The sequence below is a fragment of the Parasteatoda tepidariorum genome, chromosome 8, assembly GCF_982258835.1.
Source record: "Parasteatoda tepidariorum strain Cologne lab strain chromosome 8, Ptep-v5.0, whole genome shotgun sequence".
Classification (NCBI taxonomy): Eukaryota; Metazoa; Arthropoda; class Arachnida; order Araneae; family Theridiidae; genus Parasteatoda; species Parasteatoda tepidariorum.
In genome coordinates this window covers 63,404,482-63,426,683 of record NC_141762.1, presented here as the reverse complement: position 1 = coordinate 63,426,683, position 22,202 = coordinate 63,404,482, and the positions used below count along the sequence as shown (strand labels likewise).

The 22,202-nt window shown below is 29.8% G+C and overlaps 1 protein-coding gene across 4 annotated transcripts in view; it reads left to right on the top strand.

The window, feature by feature from the left end:
• The window catches only part of LOC107442862 (anoctamin-4), a 346,119-nt gene that overhangs the window by 213,380 nt on the left and 110,537 nt on the right, over window positions 1-22,202 (top strand). For 2 of the 4 annotated variants that reach the window (XM_087168997.1, XM_071181276.2), the window contains exons 3-4: window positions 1,469-1,567; window positions 16,647-16,673. In XM_087168997.1, the coding sequence (XP_087025123.1) occupies window positions 1,469-1,567; window positions 16,647-16,673 (126 nt within the window). Of the gene's footprint in view, window positions 1-1,468; window positions 1,568-11,236; window positions 11,330-16,646; window positions 16,674-22,202 lie in introns of all 4 variants that reach the window. The other 2 variants (XM_071181275.2, XM_071181277.2) reach the window with 2 other exon arrangements.

Genomic DNA, 22,202 nt, shown 5'->3' with positions numbered 1-22,202 from the left:
TCTTACTGTTGAATTTATGAAATTATTTCAAGTAAAGTGGTGCTTAAATAGAAGTGGAATTTTTTTTAAAGGAAAATATAAAATTTCTAATTACCATATATTCAACAAATTATGAAAAGAAAACAAGCATTTATAAAATATTCCATTAGTATTTATTATCACACTCTTCAAAATAAAATAATATAATTTTTTTAATAAAGAAATATATTTCCCCAATGACAATTTTCAACGGAATTTCATCTTGAAGTAAACAATAATTCAGCTTCTTTTATTCATTGATGTATGAAAACTAAAAATAAATTCATAAGTAGACTAGATATAGAGCAAGGATTGTAAATTTAACTGTCGAATATAAAAACTTATTTTAGAATATTAATGATAAAACGATAAAAAGTCTCCATTTTTCTACTTAAATATTTTATAAATAATTTTTATAGCTTAAAAGGCTTACAATTACCTTAATAAACTTTATAAAGCCGGGGTTGCGCCGAAAGAAGGTTGATTAAGTAGGGTTCCGTGGGCGAAAAAAATTGGGACCCTCTTAAGGTCTGGTTTCTTAGGACATGCGCCTTATCTGGGCGTCAGCGGGACGTCAACGTCCCGCTGACGCCAACAAAATACTGGTTTGTTAACTCAAGGCCTGGTTTCTTAGAACTAGCGCCTTATCTGGACGTCAGCGGAAAGTTGACGTAGAGCTGACGCCAAGAAAATACTTTTTTGTTAGCTCAGCGTGAGCAGTCGGTCCAACGTAGACATTATCTCTCATTGCGCATGCGTTAATAACGTAAACAAATATTTATTTTGAATTTGTATTGATTTTGTTATAGTCGACCAGTGTTTCAGAGAACAAATAATGACTTTGTCCAAGAAAAAACACATTATAGCTGAGCTAAATGAAGAGTGCTATGTTTAATGAAGAAGCTATGTTTAATGTCAAAATCAAAATCTTGGCTGATTTCAATGTGCTGTTGGATGTTGTCCGCCATTGCTTCTGTGGTTAAAGTCACGTTGTAATCCAACTGCAGTTGAGTTGGACGGCAATTGTAGTTCAAGATGAGCGTTCAAAGACGTATACTATCAAACTCACAAATGGACCAATCAGAGGTTAGCGCTGATTTCCAGCTGACGGCGTCCTGTCCTAAGAAACCAGGCCTTTAGGTATCACGATAAAATTACCAAATGTTACTACATCTACATAATTTTATCGCATATTGCAAAACCATATTTTATTGTTAATTTGAGCAAAATTATTACCGAAGTGCTTCGTTAAAAAAGACCGGGCTTTTTGGTGTTTTCGTCGAGGCTTAGAAACAGTAAATTTTTCTCTATTGTGGTAGGTTTCACCGTAATTTTTTTTCTCAGTGTATGAAGAAGATAAACTAATTGTTCTCATGCATTAATTCTATTAATCTTATAAAGATTCGTAAAATTTCATTGGTATTTTAAGGATTGATGTTTGATTTTGCAGCTTTCACAAGATGGAAAAACGTATTTCCTGAAACTCCATGCTCCTTACTCCATTTTGAAAAAACATGCAGATGTCCTGAATATTAAGCGACCCATAAAGGTAAAATACATAAACTATGTAATAAATATCACTGTAGTGTTTTTCATAATTTACCTATTGGGCAATTATCTATAAATTAAAACAGTTAACTGCACTTCTTTAATAATAAAATTTTTGACCTACATTAAATGCCTTTGTTTAACGAAGTTAACAAAGTTAACGAAGTGCCTTTGTTAATGCCTTTGTTAATTTTATTTTTAAAGAAATTCTATGTAGACTAAAAGATATGGTAGTTTCAAATTGAGCAAATAAACTTTTGTCGGTTTAAATGTAAATGGCTTTAAATCTGAGATAATTTAGACTGAATATTTTTGTTTCATTTATGTTAACATATTAAATCTAAAATTAGTTTTGCTTCTAAGGCTACAAATTTTTTTGTCTATTTTGTGACACAATGTGCAAGATTAACAAGATATGTAACAAGTTAGAACGTAACGCTACTACAAATTTCAAGCTGAATTCGGGCACATCATCCGGATTAAAATTATTTTGGAGCCTATTCCAGAAAATGTTGTCGTAATTGGCTAAAGACCCTTTCCCTATTATAACCAGTTTTGAAGTGCCCGAAGAAACAGTTCACAATAGGAAAGCGACAGTACAGGGAAGGGTCTCCATGCAATTTTTATAATGATGATGTGCCTTTCTATTTTTTCATTATATGGACGAAATCTCAGCTTTTTGAAAAAGCGGATTAATTTTTGTTGTTACGTATTCTTGACTTATTTCTCTTCTTCTTTTCTTTCAGAATATTTAAAAAAAAGTTATAAAAGCAAGAATAATTTTCGTTGAAGTATAAAGGAAACATTTCTTTAGATTATTTTCAATTATTTATCTTTAATACGAATATATTCTTAATCAAACTTTGAGTTTTTTTGATTTCAGTTCGTCAAAAAAAAAAAAATAAAAAAAAAAAAAGGAAGTAAAGTTTTGCTTAAAAAAAGTCATTTTTCCAAAAAGATCATGTTTCTTTTTCAATATTTCGTGTCAATATATTTAAATTATTTGCATTAATATCACGAAAGTGTGAGCAATTATTTGCTTCATTTCATTAAATAATTGGCATGGACAGTTTAAAAAAGTCTCTGAGATTCATGAAAGATTTTTAAAAAATTTCCTTGCCTATCAGGTAAAACATTACGAAGAATTTTTCTTAAATATCTCACAGAAAGCAATTAAAAATAACTTAATGAAATATTAAAAAACTAATGTATGAAAATAACTAATATTGATCTAGTTTTAAGATACAATTTCAAAAAGAAATACTTTATATTTTCTTCAGAAAATGCGTTTAGGCACATATTGTATTAAAAATACAATACTTCAATAATTACTTTTCTTTCTTATTGATTAAATTTGAGAAGAAAATTATTCTCAAATGCGGTCTCAAAAATGGAGTTTTTTTTTTAGGCATTCTAATAATTAGTCTTTTTTATTGGATAAAATCAAAAATAGCATTATGCCCAAATGAACATTCAAGAATTAGTTTTTAATAATTGGAAAAGATTGACTTAAAATATTAGCAAAAAAACTTTACAGGAAAATGGCTAAAGATAAATATTTTCTAAAGAGATTTTCATTTCGTATAAAAATTTGATTAAAATTGCGAATTGGTTTGAAAATTTTATTTTGTGTTTCAGTTTACTTAAAGTTATTTACTTTTTATTTAACCTGTTATTAAAAGCGTTATGTGACGTTAACAGATTGGTATTCATAACGTTAAAGAACATCATTAAAAAAGTAGCTTATTGAAAACGATTCATTTTTATGACAATAACCTTTTTACTTTAAAATTTAATCTGGCTTTAAATCCTTTTAAATAGTCATTGAAAGTGTAATGTGACATTATTAGAATGATAATCATAGCGTCATAGAACAAACATCTTTTTAAAAAGTAGTTTCTTAAAAGAGATACATTTTTACGAAAATCAACTTTTCACATTAAAATTTAATCTGGTTTTAAGCCCCTTTAAAATTTTATTGAAAGTGTAATATGACGTTAACAAAATGGTAATCATAACGTAACAAATCTAACAAGCTCCAAAACTATTTCGAATTCATATAATCGTGTAACTTTAATATCATACTAAATTTAGAGACGATAATACATTGTTTTCGGATATCTGTAAAACTGCAATGCTGTAATACTTTCGTAAGTTTATTAAAATACAATATTAATATGAACTCACAAATCAGCTATGTGGTTATATTGCATTTCTTTTGCATCGTTTTGAAATTATAACAGTTTAATTAAAATTACATAATTATGAGATTTCTCTGTTACCAATTTTTCGTAAAGTTTGTATCGAAGCAAGAAAAACACGCCGAAATATTCTTACAGAAAGATAAAACAATAATTGATCAAATTGTTCAAATTGAATGGCATTCTTTTTGTAAGCGGTTTTCCATGCAGGGTGTTATATAAAGACCACCCTTTGTAAGTAGTTTCAGAATCCTTATTAAAAATGAAGAAAAAAAAGTATATACATTGGGAGTAGCAAATTAAAATGTAACAGAAAAAGCTAAGACGCATTCCAAATCTGACCAATTACAGTTCAGAAAGCGTGCATGGAAGAATTTACCCCAACCCGCCCTTATTTAGGGCATACGGGTAAATGTTTATTAAAATCAAAAAAATCCAGAAAACAGTACAAACATAAAATACATAAAATTCACATCAGACATGGCAACAGTCCATGAACATGGTGAGCGTAGAACAGCTAAAATCATGTAAGGTGATAAACATTAAAACAGCAATATGTTACAAGTGTCAATTAAAAGAATAATTTAAAAGAACAATTTAAAAGATAAACGTGCAAAATTTACAAAATAACAATATTGTAAAACATTTAAAAACAGTACTTTTAAAACCAATTAAATAGTACAAAAGTAAATAACAATAAAATTGGAGTAAGTAAACGAAGAAGAGTTTATAAAAGACATAGTAAAAAAATTGAGACACCCAAACTGGAAGGAACAAGTTCCGAGACATTAAAGACCGTCCCCCAATACATCCTCTAAAGTTTGTTTAATAATCTTTTTTATGATATTTCTACAAGTCAGGTTAGCATAGCATTGATGTTGACCAATATTATTAAAGTTATTGCCCCGGATTGTCTGGAATTGAGAACAATTCATTAACAAGTGATCAATAGATTGATATTCACCACAGTAATTGCATTCTGGAGTTTTGTGGAATAATTTATATTGGTGTTCTCCAAACACTCCGTGGCCTGTTAAAAATTGATTGAGATAGAAGTTTGCTTGTAGTCTATTTAATTTCGGGTCTTTAAAAAATTTGAATGTCTGTCTCCCTTTCTCGGAACTCCGCCATTCCAGTCCCCAGCGCTTCATACTATATAATTTAACCTGAGTTTTAATTTGGGCGATGGAGCTTGGGACCTCAAGGGTAATTTGGCAGAGATCGGTGGCTTTCTTAGCTGCTTGATCCGCCTCCTCGTTGCCTTGAGTACCTATATGAGTTTTAACCCAATTACAGAGTATATTAGATCGCCATAATTTTTTAGTATTTTCAACAATTTTTGAGTTTGATACTGGGTTTTGTAAGGCTTGCAACGAGGAAAGCGAATCAGTATAGATAGTGGCGTCTGGATATTCTTTTTTAGAGAGCCAGAGAAAAGCATTATTAATTGCCACCAATTCTGCCATGTAAACACTACTATTGTTTGTGAGACAAGACGTGCTTTATCTCTGCTCCGTAATGCCGTACAACAGAACAGCTCGCGGCGGAAAGGTGTTACCGCCTAGCCGCCCAAAGACACCGGAACCTGTGGAATTGGATGGTGAAGGCACCAAATATGTTTATGTCGATGTAATAGAATACTCGTCACTTGAAGAAGCAAATGAAGCCAGTAATGTTCCTACGAGATTCATACCACCTGATCCAATCTTTGACCAAGTATCTTTTTACCTCAAGTTTAGTATTGAGGAAATGAAAAGGTTAATGGACTTACATCAGTTCTTTCTGAACAGTTGTGAATATGGAGAAATATATGACAAATTCCAAAGAAGAATGCGTTGTTTAAGTCTAGCCTATAAAGAACTAATGAAAAGAGAGAACCCGGAGCCAATCAAAGAAATCATCACTCCAGTTCCTGAGCCTATCACCACTGAACCTGAGATCAGCCCCAACCCAGCGGTACAGAAAACAGACCTCAGTGTCGGGGCCACGGCCTCAGATTCTGAAAACATCATCGAACCTCCAGCCAAAAAGAGGAAAAAGAGGAAGAAGAAAGCCAAAGCCATCTCAGCAAAGCCCAAAAATAGCACTTCCATCTCTGCCTCCACTTCACAGCCGGAGAATACTCCTGAGATCCTAAAAGAGCCTACAACCCAAGCCATGGAGACTTCACCCACTGCTGAAAAAGTCCCACTTGTAAAGAACGAAAAAGTGCGAGGACTCCCAGTTGATTTTAGTACCGATGAGATTTCATTAGAATTAGGGAAATCTAATGTAGAGATTTCCAAAGTAATACAGTTCAGGAAGAAAGTGGGAGGAGCCTATAGGCCACTCCCCCTCTACCTCATAGTCACTCCTCTGCTGGCCAATCAGACCAAAATATATCACAGTGAGAGCCTAAAACAGTTCCCGATAGCAGTAGAGAAGTACAGAGGAGGAGGAAGACCGACCCAGTGCTTTAGATGCCAGAGTTTTGGGCACACACAACGTAACTGCATCAAGGAAGCCAGATGCATGAAATGAGCCGAAAGGCATTTTTCGTATCAGTGCCAAAAACCCAGAGATACCCCGACCAAGTGTTGCAACTGCCTGAAAAACCATACCGCAAACTTTATTGGGTGCGAGGCCCGCCCCAGTAAAAGGAGATCATACAACAGAGACTCTACTCCAACCTCCAGTGCCCACAGACTAGTTAGCCTCATCAGCGAACTTAAAGACCTGCTGAAAGACCAAGAAGTGCTGCACCTGCTAACAACTCTAATCCAGGGGAATTCCCCATCCTAATGATGCACTACTACATCAAATCTTGCCTCACCAGATAATGCACTTTTATGTGAACTACTATCTTAGAACTCTGATCTGCATATGACCTTTAGTTTCTTATGCCAAAACAGTATAGATGAATCGGTTAGAAGCGCTTCGCGCTTAACGCCGAGATTTCCTACATATCAAGCATCCTGGTGGAGGTTGCCTCGATTAAAGTACCGTTCATTTTAGTAACAATGCCGAAGCCAGTTCTATATTCTGTGGTACCAGTAGCGGAGTCGGCAACCTCCATCCTTGATCCATCAGTAAAAATTTCAAGGCCGCTGTTTGTTGGGAGTGATCTACCGTAGGGAACGGAAATAAGTTTTGATGGGTGAATCCTAGTTGGTGGATCATCCATATGTGCTGTGGGAGAATCTGCTGCCTCTCTGAGTCAAAGTCGTTAAGTCTCCAATTCCACTTAAGTCTTTTAATGCAAGTGTCCTCCAAAATCTTAAGATGGATAGGTTTCACCCCCACCAGTATCTGGAGGGCCTCCGTGCTGGTTGTAGAGTAGGCCTTAGTGATGTTAATGAGTGAGATTCTCTGTATGGATTTAAGTTTTTCGTTGATTTTAACAGTATTGTGGTACCAGACACTGGCGGCGTATAAAATGATTCGCTCCGTAGCCCGCAGGTAGATCAACTTAAGGATAGAGGGTTTTAGGCCCCAAGTTGCCCTGGCCACCCTTTTAAATAAGTTATTAAAGTTGCTGACTCTCTCTTTGACCAGGTTTAAATGTGAGATCCAGGTCAAACCTGGGTCGAGTACAACACCGAGATATTTAAGTTCTTGTACCTTTTTCACTGAATAATTATGATTTGGACTTATTTTAATAATTGGTTGTCTGCCAATTCTTTTTCTATTTTTTGGAAAAGTTATGCATTTCGTTTTGGTGTCGCCAAATTTAAGATTATTGCTCTCTGCCCAGGCTGAGGCAGTAGGTGGCCACTTGATCGAAGCGATATAAAATTGGGTGTCTCAGTAAAAGCAATAAATCATCTGCGAATGCTATTATGCGGCAATCATTAAGATTAAAATCGTGGAAAACATTAAAATCAATACAATTAAAATAGCTAAAAACCGAATTAATGTATATCAGACACAACACCGGTCCAAGTGATGAGCCCTGTGGCACTCCCATAAAAATGGATTGCCTAAAAATGCAATTGCCCTCCTCGTCAATAAAAGTGACCACTCTCTGTCTGAGGAAGCCAAAAATAATTTTAACCAAATTATCAGGAAGTTCTAAACTGTTAATTTCAGATTTCAAGGTTGCCCAGTTAGCGTTATTAAATGCATTGTCAATGTCCAGAGCCACCCCAACACTATGTTTATTATCCAGCCGCGCTTCTTCAATAAATTTGACAACCTCCAAAAGAGCGTCATCAGTCCCTCTCCCGGTCCGGAAGCCAAATTGATTAGGACTTAAGTGTTGATTGTTTTCAAGAAAGTAAGCAAGTCTCCTAGTTAGTAATTTGTCTAATATTTTACCCCAGACCGGGAGTAGAGAAATGGGTCTATATGAGGCGGGCAAACTTTTGTCTCTGTCGGATTTTGGAATCAGAGTGACTCTGGCACATTTCCAAGCCACTGGGAAAAAGTTTAACTAAAGGCATTTATTAAAAACACGCAATAGCCATGCCCTATCAATGATGAAAATTTCCCTAAAAACTTCGTTAGGGGGGCCATCAGGGCCCGGTGCTTTATTAGATTTAGGTCTCCGATCACTGATTCTAATTTAATTTCAGAGAAAGGGGGATCATTATCACCTCTGATCAGTGGTTCACATGGAATATCACAAGTATTTGGAAAATGATGTGACATAATTACAGAAATAGTTTCATCAAAACTTGTAGTGAGTGTTCCATTCTCCTTGAACACGGGACTGTGACTGGTGAGTCTCAAATTGTCGCCTCTAGCAATCTTGTATGGGGCCGAAAGCGCCCCATCAGCGTTTACTCTGTCCAAAAAGTTTTTCAAGTCACTCATTTTGGCTCTTCTGATGTCCTTCTTATAGGCCGCCAAGTGCTTTTTGAACTTAATCTTAAAGTTCATTCGCTCCTGTTCGTCAGTCGATTTTTGGAATCGTCTCCTAATTGCTCTGACCACTCTACGCTTCTGCCCTAATCCCGGTGACCACCATGAGCAGTGCTGGCGCTTTCTTGATCTCTGTTTCAGCTCACTAGCCTTACATGCTGCTACAATATCACCAGTGATATCAGTAATTTTAATGTAACTTGATTGAACTCTTAGTAATTTTTTGTAACTTGATTCTGAGATCTAACCAGTCCAGACGATTGAATTTAAAATTAACATTTCGTGAGTTAAATCTGGGCTCATTTTCTATTATCTCGACGGTAATAAGCGCATGATCGGAGCATGAAATGTCATCATGTACTCTGTAGTGTTTAAGCTCCTCAATATTACTCACGAATAGATCTATCCAACTCTGTCCAAGGACATAGCTGTATGTGGGAAGATCACCGGGATCATTCAAAACATCTAAATTGTGTGTGTTAAAGAAGTCCAGCATCGCCTCACCCCTGGGGTTCGACCTTGTAAATAAACAAATGCATAATAAACAACAAGATTGATTTGATTGTGGAAAGAAACAGAGAAAATTGAAAGACGATTATTGGATACAATTTCAAGTTTCATCCCCCATTTAAGCTCTTTTGATGTTAATTACATCTGCTGTTTTTTACAGTAATTATTATTGATTTCTATAGATTTTTTCTTTATTAAGTTTCAATTTTCCACTCCGTATACTATTTTTTAAAGAAAGACATTTAGTGGAGTAAAGATAACAAAAAGAATCTGTAAATACAGAAATTTTTTATTGCTTAAAAAATTATCCAATTAGCTATTTTTAAAACGATTTTAAAAAAATTTGTCTATAATTAAATTGAAAAGCAAAATCCATTTTTTTATCGAAAGCAATCTCCCTCGACAACTAACGAAGATGATTCCGCAAAATTAAAAATATGTATATTTTAGAAATTTTACTTTATTTTATATAAAGAAAACTGAATTTATTTTAAGCTCGATTTAAAAAATGTTTTAAAAAAATAAAATAATGAAATGAAAGGAAAAAAGTTTCTGCTAATAAAGAAGCACATTAGAATAACACATATAAATATTTTTTTAAAAATAAAATAAAAACAGTTATATATTAAAAAAATTTTCGTACTTATTGAAAACTGAAAACTCTTTTTTATGACATTTTGAAAAGTTAAGTTTGAGTTTGTTTCGCAGTAGATTGCAACATAAAAAAAGCAGCAAAATAAGCAAATAAATAAACTTGTTACTAAAAAAGGTTTCAAAATTTCTTAAGTAGAAGATACGTAATTGAGAATTTTTGAATTCAGTTTTGGTTAATAGAATTTTGTTTACTAACCTCACAACATACTAACAATGAAAGTCAATCAGGCAGACTTTTTCTTACAGATAGTTTATTAGCTTGGAAAAATATAAAATTTATTTTGCTTATTTAAAAGAAATGCTTAGCTTTGAAAAATATTAAAAAATATTTACTTTAAACATTTCATTAAAAAATTTTAAGCTCCGTGAAAAATGAACACTATTGTCTGTAAAAGACTGATTTATTTCAAGACATTTCTTCTTAACAGCAAATTTTAATATATATATATATATATATATATATATATATATATATATATATATATATATATATATATATATATATATATATATATATATATATATATATATATATATATATATATATATATATATATATATATATATATAGAATATATATATATTAGACTCGAGCATTAATGTATGCGGTTATTGTGTAATGCTTCCTAACTCAATTCATTAATGTATATTCCTTTTCCATAATGGTTACAACATCTAGTCACTCTTCTACGAATGGCAGTACTTTACTCTATTTCCCCTCGTTACTCGATTCTCATTGATTTAAGAACATATTACATATTATTACATATTAAGAACATATTACATATAGATTACATATTAGACTCGAGCATTAATGTATGCGGTTATTGTGTAATGCTTCCTAACTCAATTCATTAATGTATATTCCTTTTCCATAATGGTTACAACATCTAGTCACTCTTCTACGAATGGCAGTACTTTACTCTATTTCCCCTCGTTACTCGATTCTCATTGATTTGACAAGCAAATCACCTGTTGCAAACAATGTAAGGCCTGAGCGTAAATCCATAACTTTCATTTATGATCAGTGATTATAATTTTACGAGAAAAATGTACTGGCAGAGACATATTTTTATAGTCATATTAGCTCTTTGCAGCATAAATTTGCCTTTACGGTCATCGACTGGAACATTTTTTCCCGGTTACTCACCGTAATCTAGCAGGGAAAGAATTTAGATTGTATCTGTATAGACAAATTTAACTTGATTTGACACATCGGGTGCCTTCCTCATAAGAGTCATTGAAGGTTCAACAATTTAAATTTTTAGTTCACATAAATTCTAAATATTTTTACTTGAGATGTAAATATGATACTCATTTTATTTGAAATGCTTCCGAACACATCGTATCTCTTAGAAAGCTATCGTCTCTTTGCTATATTAGAATGATCAAATAATGAAATTTAGTATGTTCTAAATATTATTAGTTTTTCAAATTTTTGTGTAATTTATGATGATTTTTAGGACCAAGTTGATAGAGAGGCATCTGGGGTCACCAGGCCGATTCCTCGTATCTCGCTTGCATACGATCGTCATTTGCAATCGATTAAAACAGAGGTATTCAACATATTGCAACGCATTTACGCCATTACTGCACGCATAAGCACAATTGTATTGCTTAAACAGTTCTTGGGGGGAAACAATGTTGTGGTACTCTCAAGTTTGTCCCAAAACCTGTAATTGTGCAAATTTTTAATTATGTAAAAATTTGCTTGGAATACTTTTTTCTTCTCCATCGATCAGTAAGCGTATTCCAGAACACACTCCTTATTCTTCTTCTGATTTCGTAACTGAAAATATCGTCTGCACTTATTAATTAGCATATTTGACGTCACCACTACGAATAATTAAGATTGAGTCCTAAAACGAGGAGATGTGACCATTAGATCAAAATTTATTCAGTGTGGTCCGTTTTTTTACGCACTGTACATAAATAGAGCAATTTTAGAAAGCAAATAATGATTCTAAATTTCAAAAAGTTAAAGATTATTATTATATACTATGTTTAATCATATGGGTCATTCAGCGTGTTCGATTGAATATTTTTTAAGAGCATACTAATCGGAATGTTCAAAAATTCGTTTAAAATTCTTATCGTATTTTATGCTTTCAAGTAGGATAATTTCATTGTTTCCGTTTTCCTCATAAAACCTTAAAAATCATGATGAATTGTGAAACTTGAGTGTACCATAAGATCTATTGCACTGCCGCAAGCTTTATATGCTGCTTATAAAATCAAAGCACTTGAAATTTTAAAAGTTATTGAAGCGCAATTAAAACTTTACGTGCAAAATATTATGTTTGCAAAAAAAAGTGCTTTTAATAATCTTCACTTCGTTTTCACAAAAAAATGATATTGTTGTTTACTAAGACAAAATAGTTCTGGAGACTAATGTTATTTTGCATATACTTTAATGATTGTCCGATACATGGTTATTTCATGTACGATGAAAAATTTGTAATAATCGGAACTACCTGACTCTTAACTCTCTGCCAAGGCAGAGTTGAAGATAGGCAGATTAGGGAAGAATGATTTAAATCAGATCTCATTTTTTAACTTTATCAGTATCTAATTTAAACTGAACAGAGCAATTAACAAAAACGGTTTAAATACAATAAGTGTATTTTAATGATTCGTACAAATTATTCAAATCTCAGGCAATCAAACCAATTGATTTGAATCCCTTTTCAAACCACGTGTGTGTAAAGTTCAATTTATTGATACGAATGTTTTAAAATGTTGGAGTTAATAGAACTGAGTCAGTTTAAAAATGGAGATTCGTATAAAAAAATCTTTATTCTCATCAATTGTCATCAATTTTTAATTTTATCACGATATTCTTATAACCTTTAGTTAAAAATTTTCTCGCTTGAACCAAAAACATGTTACTTAATGTGTCATTTAACTTGAGGAATTTTCCAACAATACAAAATAAGCAAGCATCATGAAATTAATGTCATTAAAGCATCTTGAAATAAAGTATTAAATGACATTCTAAAAAGAGCTAAGTTTTTAGGATTTAAATGCATGTTACGGTCAGCCGTATGTATAACAATATAGTAAGGATTTTATCTTCCCCTTCCTTTAGCACAGGTGTCGCTAAAATCAATGATGATGCAAATATGATATGAGGCGAGTAAAAAACTTTGTGTAACCTACATTTAATGTATAGTATTGTCTATTTCGGTTATAATATAATATAATAATAATAATGTTACACAATAATAAAATATAATAATAATAATAAAAGATAATAATAATAATATAATATAATAATAATAATAAAATATAATAATAATAATATAATATAGTAATAATAATATTAATATTAACAGCTGCGTTTTAAAGTGTCAAATTCCGAGCACTTTCTTTTTATAAAGTTTTGTTTCAAACGAGAACTTTGATATTATTATCATTTCAATGGGTTGGAGTAAAAATATATACATATGCTAAGAAATATTTCTAAACAATTTTAAAAAATTTTATTTCGTCCTCGTCTTCTATACAAAGAGTACAGATGTCGCAAAAATCAATAATGATGCATATAAAATATGAGTTGGAAAAATAATTCAGTGTAGCCTAGATTTATTGTATACTATTATCTATTTCGGTTATAGGCATTCTTTCCTTTGTTTTTTTTTATTATTTTTAAAAGTTGCGGTTGAGGTTGTCCTTTCCCGAAAATTTTAATAATTTTGTAATTTTTTGGTTCAAAACAGAACTTTGATATTAATATCTATGTAATGGTCAAGTGTCAAATTTTCTGAAAATATATAAATATGCTATGAAATATTTATAAACAATTTTTGAAAAAAATATTTTATCCTTGTCCTCCATACCGCGAATGCAGAGGTCGCTAAAATCAATGCTGATGCAAATGAAATACGAGTTGGTAAAATAATTCAGTGTAGCTTTGATTTATTGCATACTATTGTCTATTTCTGTTATAGGCATTTTTTAATTCGATTTTTAATTATTATTAAAAACGGTCTTTGAGGTTTTCATTTCCCGGGCACTTTAATGATTTTTTTAAAAATTTTTTGGTTTAAACGAGGAAAAAAATATTCATAAACAATTTTTTAAAAAATATTTTGTCCATGTCCTCTATACAGCGAGTACAGATGTCGCTAAAATCAATGATGATGCAAATGAAATATGAGTTGGTAAAATAATTCAGTGTAGCTTAGATTTAATGTATACTTTTGTCTATTTCGACTATAAGCATTCTTTCCTTTGTTTTCTAATTATTAGTGTTTCTTTTCCCGGACTCTTTAATTATTTTTCTAATAATTTTTTTTACTTAAAAAATAATTTTGATATTAATATCATTTCAATGGATAGATGTCAAAATATCTAAACCTATATACATGTGCTAAAAATTATTTATAAACAGTTTTTTAAAAAAATATTTTGTGTTTGTCTTCTATATGTGAGCACAGATGTTGCTGAAATCGATAATAATGCAAATATTATATGAGCAGGTTAAGAAACTCTGTGCAGCTTAAATTTAATGTATAGTGTTGTCTATTTCGTTTATAGGCATTTCTCTCCTTTATTTTCTAATTGTTATTAAAAGCGGCGTTGGACGTTGTCATTTGGTGGTCACTTCAATGTTTTTTTTTATAATTTTATGGTTAAAAAGTGAACTTTGATGTTAATAACAAGTCAAAGGTTAATTGTCAAAATTTCTAAAAACTATTTGCATATGCTTAATAATATTTCTAAACATTTTTTAAGAATTTTGTTTGTTTATCTTTGTTACTTCGTATAATTAGCACAGGAGTCGCTAAAATCGATTATAATGCAAATATTATACGAGGGGGGGGGGAATAATTTCATGTAGCCTCTATTTATTTATACTAATGCTTATTTCTTTTATAAGTATTGCTCCCCTCTGATTTCAAATTTTTATTAATATTTATTGGGTCGGTTATTATTATTATTAATAACAATAATTTCAGTAGCCTAAAAATATTTACATATGTTAAAAATGTATATACTTGTAAATACATATGCTAAAAAATAACCTGAAAACATTTTTAAAAAAAATTATTTTGTTCTTGTCGATTATATTGTCCACAGATGTCACTAAAATTTAGGATGCAGCAAATATGATATGAGGTGTAAGTATCTGTCCTTAAGTTTTCCTTTTTATACTTTGTTTAAAATTAATGGCTTTCAAATAACAAATCTAAATTCATCATATTTTACGCTATTGTTATTCCATCGAATGTATTTGAAACAAAAGAATTCTTTATCTTCCTGTGATTGAAACAGATGGAAGGAAACATTTTTTGCTTGAAGCTGAATCGTGTCAATATAACTAAAAGTACATTTGAAAGGAAAGTAGATACTTAAAGATCTGCTACATATTTTTTTTTCCTTTTTCATTCCGGCTCATGAATTGTTTTCTTTCTTTTGTAAAAGGGAAGTTTTATTTCTCATGCTAAATTAATAATGGTAACGAGTTCATCATTTGCTGCATTTAAGATATCATATTTCCAGTTCAATAAAAATTAATTATAATTCTTAGTTATTTTTTATGCCTATTTAAATAAAGCTGAATTTTTAAATTGTTTTCTTGTATCTCACACAAATCAGCAATTTAGTCTACTTTAAAACTCCTTCTGATGATCCGGATTATTCAGCTAATTTTTAATAAAAAAAAACCTCATTTATTTTATTAAAAATGTTGAAATATTAAATGTTAAAAAAGTTAAGATTGTTAAAAAAGTTAAAGTTGAATGCTAAAAAAGTTGAATGTCATTTAGCTAATAACTTTATGTATATCGTCATTTGTTTGTCAATGAGACCATTTTTTAAATGCAAATAAAAGGTTTTTTTAATTTGCTTAAAGGGTTATACTTTGTTGAAATTTTTCACACTATTTTTTTTCTTCTAATAGATATTAACATAACATTAAAATTAATGAATTATATTAAAAAATATATAATAAATATAAGAATAAATTTTACAAAATTTATTTTCTAAATTATATGTAATGCAACCATTCATAAACTTTTGTAAACAACTACGATATTTATATTCTATTAGCACAGATAAGTGGAATAAGCTATCCTTCTGCGTCTTCTGGTTTTCATCGTCATTTTTTTTCTTCTTATTCTTCTTTTTCCTGTATTATTTAACTTTTTTTTTCTATTATTCCTTCTACTTTTTATTCTTATTAGTCAACTTCATTTTCGTTCTCTTCTTTTCCCTCAAGGCACTTTTTAAGGCTACGTCGTCAAAAACAAATAAATAAGCAAATAAAATAACACCTTTTAGAGAACAATATGATTATTTTTCGAATCGTTTTGTGATTGTAACAGTTATTCATTGCTCTTGAGTTAGATTTTGTCTGTCTTTATTCAGCGTTTTTTACGCTAATTATGAAAATAGCACAAAATGTTTGTGCGATGAAATTAAGCTTTTCGTTCATTTTTCAATTCAGTAAAGAAAAAAAAACTTTAAACAAAATAGCATTTTTTTTCTACAGTCACGAGCATTGACGTCCAGGAAGTGACGTACTGTCGTTGTATGCTTGTTTTCTTAGTGTGCTTATAATTTTCAATCAATTAAATTACAATGGCTGACGTCTGTTTCCTATGCTATGTTGCTAATTTGTTAATCTGATTTATTTGAAATATGTTGTTAATTTTTTGCTCCGATTTATTTGCAATTATGCTGTTAATTTGCTATTTCAAATTTTTTTGCGTTATTTACGAAATAATCAAGACTTATAAAGAAGAATTATTAGAATCTCCTCCCTAATTTTAATTCACAACATGGTGCGCAAGTTTCGGTTGTTAACATTAGTTCATTGCATTAATTTTAACAAATAATATAATTTTTTCTTTATTTTTTTCATGCAAGCCTAAGTATGCGGATGGAGCAGTTTTGGTAAGTGATAATTGTCTTACAAAAGTATGTAATCATATAAAAAATACCAAATGATCTTTTTTGTTCAATAATCAGATGGTATTTTATAAACTTGCTTTAAACTACTTAAAATTAAGTAGTTTAAATGCAGTTGTAATAGCAAAAGATGGAAATCAAAATTTCGCGCATTTGCAATTACAACTGCAAAGCATATTGAAAGAATTATATTGCTTTAGAAAATATGGATTATTCCTATTGTAAATATTAAATAAAAGCTCTTTTCGTGCTATTTTATATTCCTGAAATAAAAGTTAATTATTACCCTTCAAAGCTTTGACTTCTTTCCGTTTTGAACTCAAATTTAAATGATATATTACTAATTATATTTTTCTAAATTTAGAAATTTTTTTTTATCATAAAATGATTATAAAGTGATAATGAAAAGTGTATCATAAAGTATAGGCAATCATAGCATAATTATATCATAGCACATATGAAAGAAGACGGAGGATGACGAAAAAATTCTTGTAAAATTAAACGTATTGTGTAGTGAAGATATTTTTGATTAAAAAAAAAAATAATTCTGAAAACCAAAATATACGGTATTTAAACCATTCAAACGGTAATATTTTAGCAAAAGTTCTGGTTTTCAAAGCTGTAGCTCGTATTACCACACATCCAGTAAAAAATACGAAACTGAGAAGTAAATTTAACCAATTGAATGGATTTTATGTCATGCTTTAAGGTGTCATGATAAAATCACCACAATTTTACCACATTTACCAAACTTCAACGCATATTATAATGCAATATTTTAATGTTAATTTTAGTAAAATCATTGTAAAAGCCCTCCGGAAAAATTACGTTGATTTTTGGTGCTTCCATAGTGCCAGAAACATCGTAAAGTTTTCAATTTTCTGATAGTTTTGATCATTCTTTTTTTTTTCTCAGTGTCAATGTCTATTATTTTTTGTGTCAGTAATTTTACTGACTGCTGATAGCACTTTAAATAGAGAATACTCAGGGGCTATTTGGTTCCCCCAATTTACTTACTTCATCTTCATGCCTTGTAATAAAATTAATCTTACAGTAATTAGTAGTTTTGAAGCGTATTGAATAGGGTTTCTTAAACTCGATTGCAAGATATTATGAAGGCCTGAATATATGCATGATTCAGTCTAAAAAGTTGTTAAGATGCCATCGAACTTGCGCAGTATTATGGTGTTAATAATATAGTTCTCCGAGAACAGATTTTCCTGATAGAGTAATGGAAAAATTGACATTCTCGTACCTTAGTTAGAAATTTTCTTTCTTTAAAAACTTATTGTGGATAAAACGATAAAATGAAAAATATATCAGGATGCTTACCTTCAAAATCTCGATTTCATACAAGAGAAAAAGTAAATGGTTAAACGAAAGTTAAATAAAAAATAAAACAAAAGAGAAAATAAAATACTTGTTTTTACACTCCTGTGTGTTATTGTTCCAACCTGAAAATGTTTTCACGCACGCGAAGTAGTTTTACTAGTAAATATAACTTTTTTTTTTTTTTTAAAAAAAAGGAAAAAAAATTTCTTTCTTTTTTTTGCATTTTTTTCTAAAAAACTTATAGTATGCATCAATTTTATCAAAATGTTACCGAGTTTGAGCTTTCGAAAGAAACTTCAAACCACGCAAAATATTTCTTTTCTTTTTTTACGATTATACTTGGTTTTATCGCATGACTCATGATATTTTGTTTAAATCTTCGTAGTTTATGTCAAAAAACAAATATTTCTGAATCACATATAAGAGGAAAGCATTTTCTTCATTATGGAAAAAAAATTTTGGATTCGTGAAAAATTGAAATAATTATGTGTTTTAACTTGCGGATTCAGTCATAAAACTTCGGTAGTTTTTTTTAATCTTAAACATATTTTGTTTTCTTTATTAGCTTCAAAGTTTTTACGTGTTTTGCTAATTATACAGCAGAAAAGAGATTTTTTTAAAATTCCGTCATATAAATTCATTTTTTATATACCATAATTTCGTTTGTTTCCATATGAATTATTTAAAAAAATTTACAAAGGCCTTAATTCATAAACTTGTGGTGCAATTTTTTGCAGTTTTAACTTATATATAATTTGCAAAAAACTAATTTTATCTAAAATATTAATGCATATAAAAAAATTATTTCATTATAATATAGAATCTTGTAATTTTATATGAAATTGTGTGATTCATTTAGGAAAAAAAACATTAAAAATTATTTAGAAGTCTTTTAAAAACTAAAACTTAACTTTAAAAATTTAAAATTTGAACGAAGTTAAGACTAAACATTGATAAAAATTCAAATGAAATTTTTGCAGCGTAGTTATTTAAAAATACTTTTAAATCTCTAGAGTAATAATATTGTTAACTTTATCATTAACATTACCACATTATTAAGTCGATCTATAACTTAATCTAATAATCACTTTATCACGTTTTGATTTTTCATAATAAAATTTTTATATTTACATAATATAATACGAAATTCGGTATATTTCTTTAGATTAAGCAAAAATACATTAATAGGAAATGCAAATAAACATAATAAAATATAAATAATTTCATATCAGACAATAAAGAAATTTATCTAAACAGTACATTTTAATTACTTAGGCTTACAATGCTTTTAGTACATGACTGTAAGTTTGAGAAAAAAGACTACATAAAAGGATAATTATTTAAATTAATTAGATAATTTAAATTCCCTTGAGAGTTGTAATCTGTCAGTTATTTGCGCCTGCATTAACATTTTTAAAGTATTAAAGTATTTTAAAGTATCGTAAAAAATGCCTTCCTTCAATTGATTCACATTGAGCAACCTTCAAAATGTGATCCATTCCGTTTATTCATTCATCCATTCCTTAAAATTCTTACATCCATTCTTTAAAAGGATAATTAGACGATGAAATTAACAATTCGAAGAAATTAACCATAACATACTTTTCAGAAAATAATTTCCTAAACTAATTTTTCCCATGATAGAACAACTCGAAATTCTAAGAATTATTAATTTTTATCAAAAAATTATTAATGAAGTAATTTTAAAAGTTATTGTATCTTAATTGTTTTTATTATTTATAAATAACTCTATTTTACTGCACACTTTTCGCAAAATATGTAATTTACGCACAGAAATTTAGTTTGAAGAATTTGAAATGACAATTTTCTTTCAAGTTTCATAGGATTTAATTTTTTTTTTAAATATCTACATTTAAAATAATGCAGCATTTATAAACATTAAAAAAATTTTTTGATTTTCAGCTCTATCATTTTCATTAAATTACAATATTGTAATTATATACATGTTGTAGACCAAAACAATTAGAATTTTATCATTTTTCCCTAAAATTATAATAAACTTTACAAGACTATCCAAATTGGTCACGATTGTCTTATCGTCGAATATGCATTCCTTAATACTCGACATTTATTATGCACTGTAAAATTCAAATACTCAAATTTGACGAAATTTTCTTAGTTTTTGACGAAACCGTATCTTGATATATACTCCGAGCGAAAATTTCGTCAAAGAGAGGAAATAACTATAGTAACTTCTTCGAGAAAATGAATTTCGTCAATTTTAACGAAATAATTCGTCCTTTTTTTCAAAATAAAAGAAAAATTAATAAATCTCGTTGCGTCTAATTTATCTCACTTTTCTAATAATCACTTTATAGTGGGCACCATACAGCTGGGAATATAGAATACCATCATTTTTATGGTTATTTGACTTTTTTGGTTAATATGTAAAAATAGCTCTTAAGTAAATTGTTGTTTGGCCATTTTTTTTCGAGAAATTTCTGACAGTGTATATCATATGTATACGATGTACTTGTATAATTTTACCTTTTTTTTTTCTTTTTTGAGAAAAATGGTACAAGGTTTGAAAATTCTTTAACAACTTTTGAAGAAAAAATACGCAATTTGTATATGGGTTGTTCCTTTGCTGTCTGAACTTTGAATAAATAATTCTAAGAAATATAGGAGGAAAACATAGATACTGGTTTTTGAAAATAAGTTTCTACAATTCTTTGAAATATATCTCTTCGTTTCGGAGCCAAGTGCAAAACTAGCTCATAAATTTGCCTTTGTCAAAGAACAAAACAAAGATTTGAAAATAAACATTGTAATAATTTGTAACCAAGAGCAGTTACTGTTGTCTTTAATTTATATTCTATGCTCCAGACGTTTCTTCGAATGTGTTTCATACAAATAAATAGATAAATAAATCGAAAATAACGAAAAAAAAATCCAAAAAAAAATCTACTGCATACACTATAAAAAATGGATACTCGAATTTCACGAACATTTTTCCGTTTTTGATTTTCAGGAAACGAATTTCGTCAATAGTAACAAAATATTTTGTCTTTCTATTTTTTTCAAATAAAAAAATTATAAATAAATCTCGTAGTGCCTAATATATCAAACTTTTCTAATCATCATTTTATCGTGGGTCAGTGTCACTTTAATAACAAATAGAATAGAATGTCATCTTAATAAGAAGTAGACAAAGAGCACGGAGAGATAAATCAGATCTATACCAGAAGCGGGATTCTAACCCAGGTTCTTCCTGGTACGAAACCAACTGCTTGACCTCCATACAACCCGAACGACTTATTTCGGCTCTCTTTTTCGATCGTCCAGTCATCATGGTTTCGTCATTCTAGTTAATAATCTTCTAAAATACACTACGATGAGATTTCAAGTTGAGGAAATGTTTTCGTCTTGTGAAAGTTTTTCGTACTTGAAAGTTCCTATTTCGTCGCAAATCACGTGATTTTTTTAAACAATTTAGTACTAAAAATTAACGAAATAAATCTCACAGATTGCTAAATCATCAAAAGTGAGGGTTTTATTTTTGAGAGTGTCCATATATAAGTGCTAATGCAATTCGTATAACGTTATATTTCTTCATATCAAAAGCATGCAGAATCTAAATTATATTGACTTGGGTCATGAAAAAGAATACCGAGCAAAAGTATAAAAAGACAGTGGTTAGTCTTATAAAATTTTAAAATCAAAATAATCCAAAATCTTTCTTCCTTTGGAATAAAGATCACAATAACTTTGCCATTTGAATCAGTTTCTAGAAAAAATATTAAATTCATTCAGAACCTGTCCCCTAACAAAAATTAAGCATTGTCATTCACATTTAAAATCATCCCCAATCTATCATTTATAAAAATTTCTAAAACAATATTCTAATAAAAATCACCTTGAATCTATTAGTCAGATCAAATACATTCATCATTCATTCACATTAATTACATTTCAATTCAATCACTTAGATCAAATTTTCAGATCAAATCAGGTTGAAAATTTATCCTTCAAGCCAAAATCGTCCCATTTCCGACATTCATATTAATTCCATTCTGATCCTATCATTCATATTAGCTATATTTTTCATTATTTTGATCACAATTAAGATTCTATCAATCGAATCGATCGAAACCATTCAGATTCCATCATTCAAAACAATTTCACCCAGAGTCTGTCATGCACATTAATTTCAAATCAATC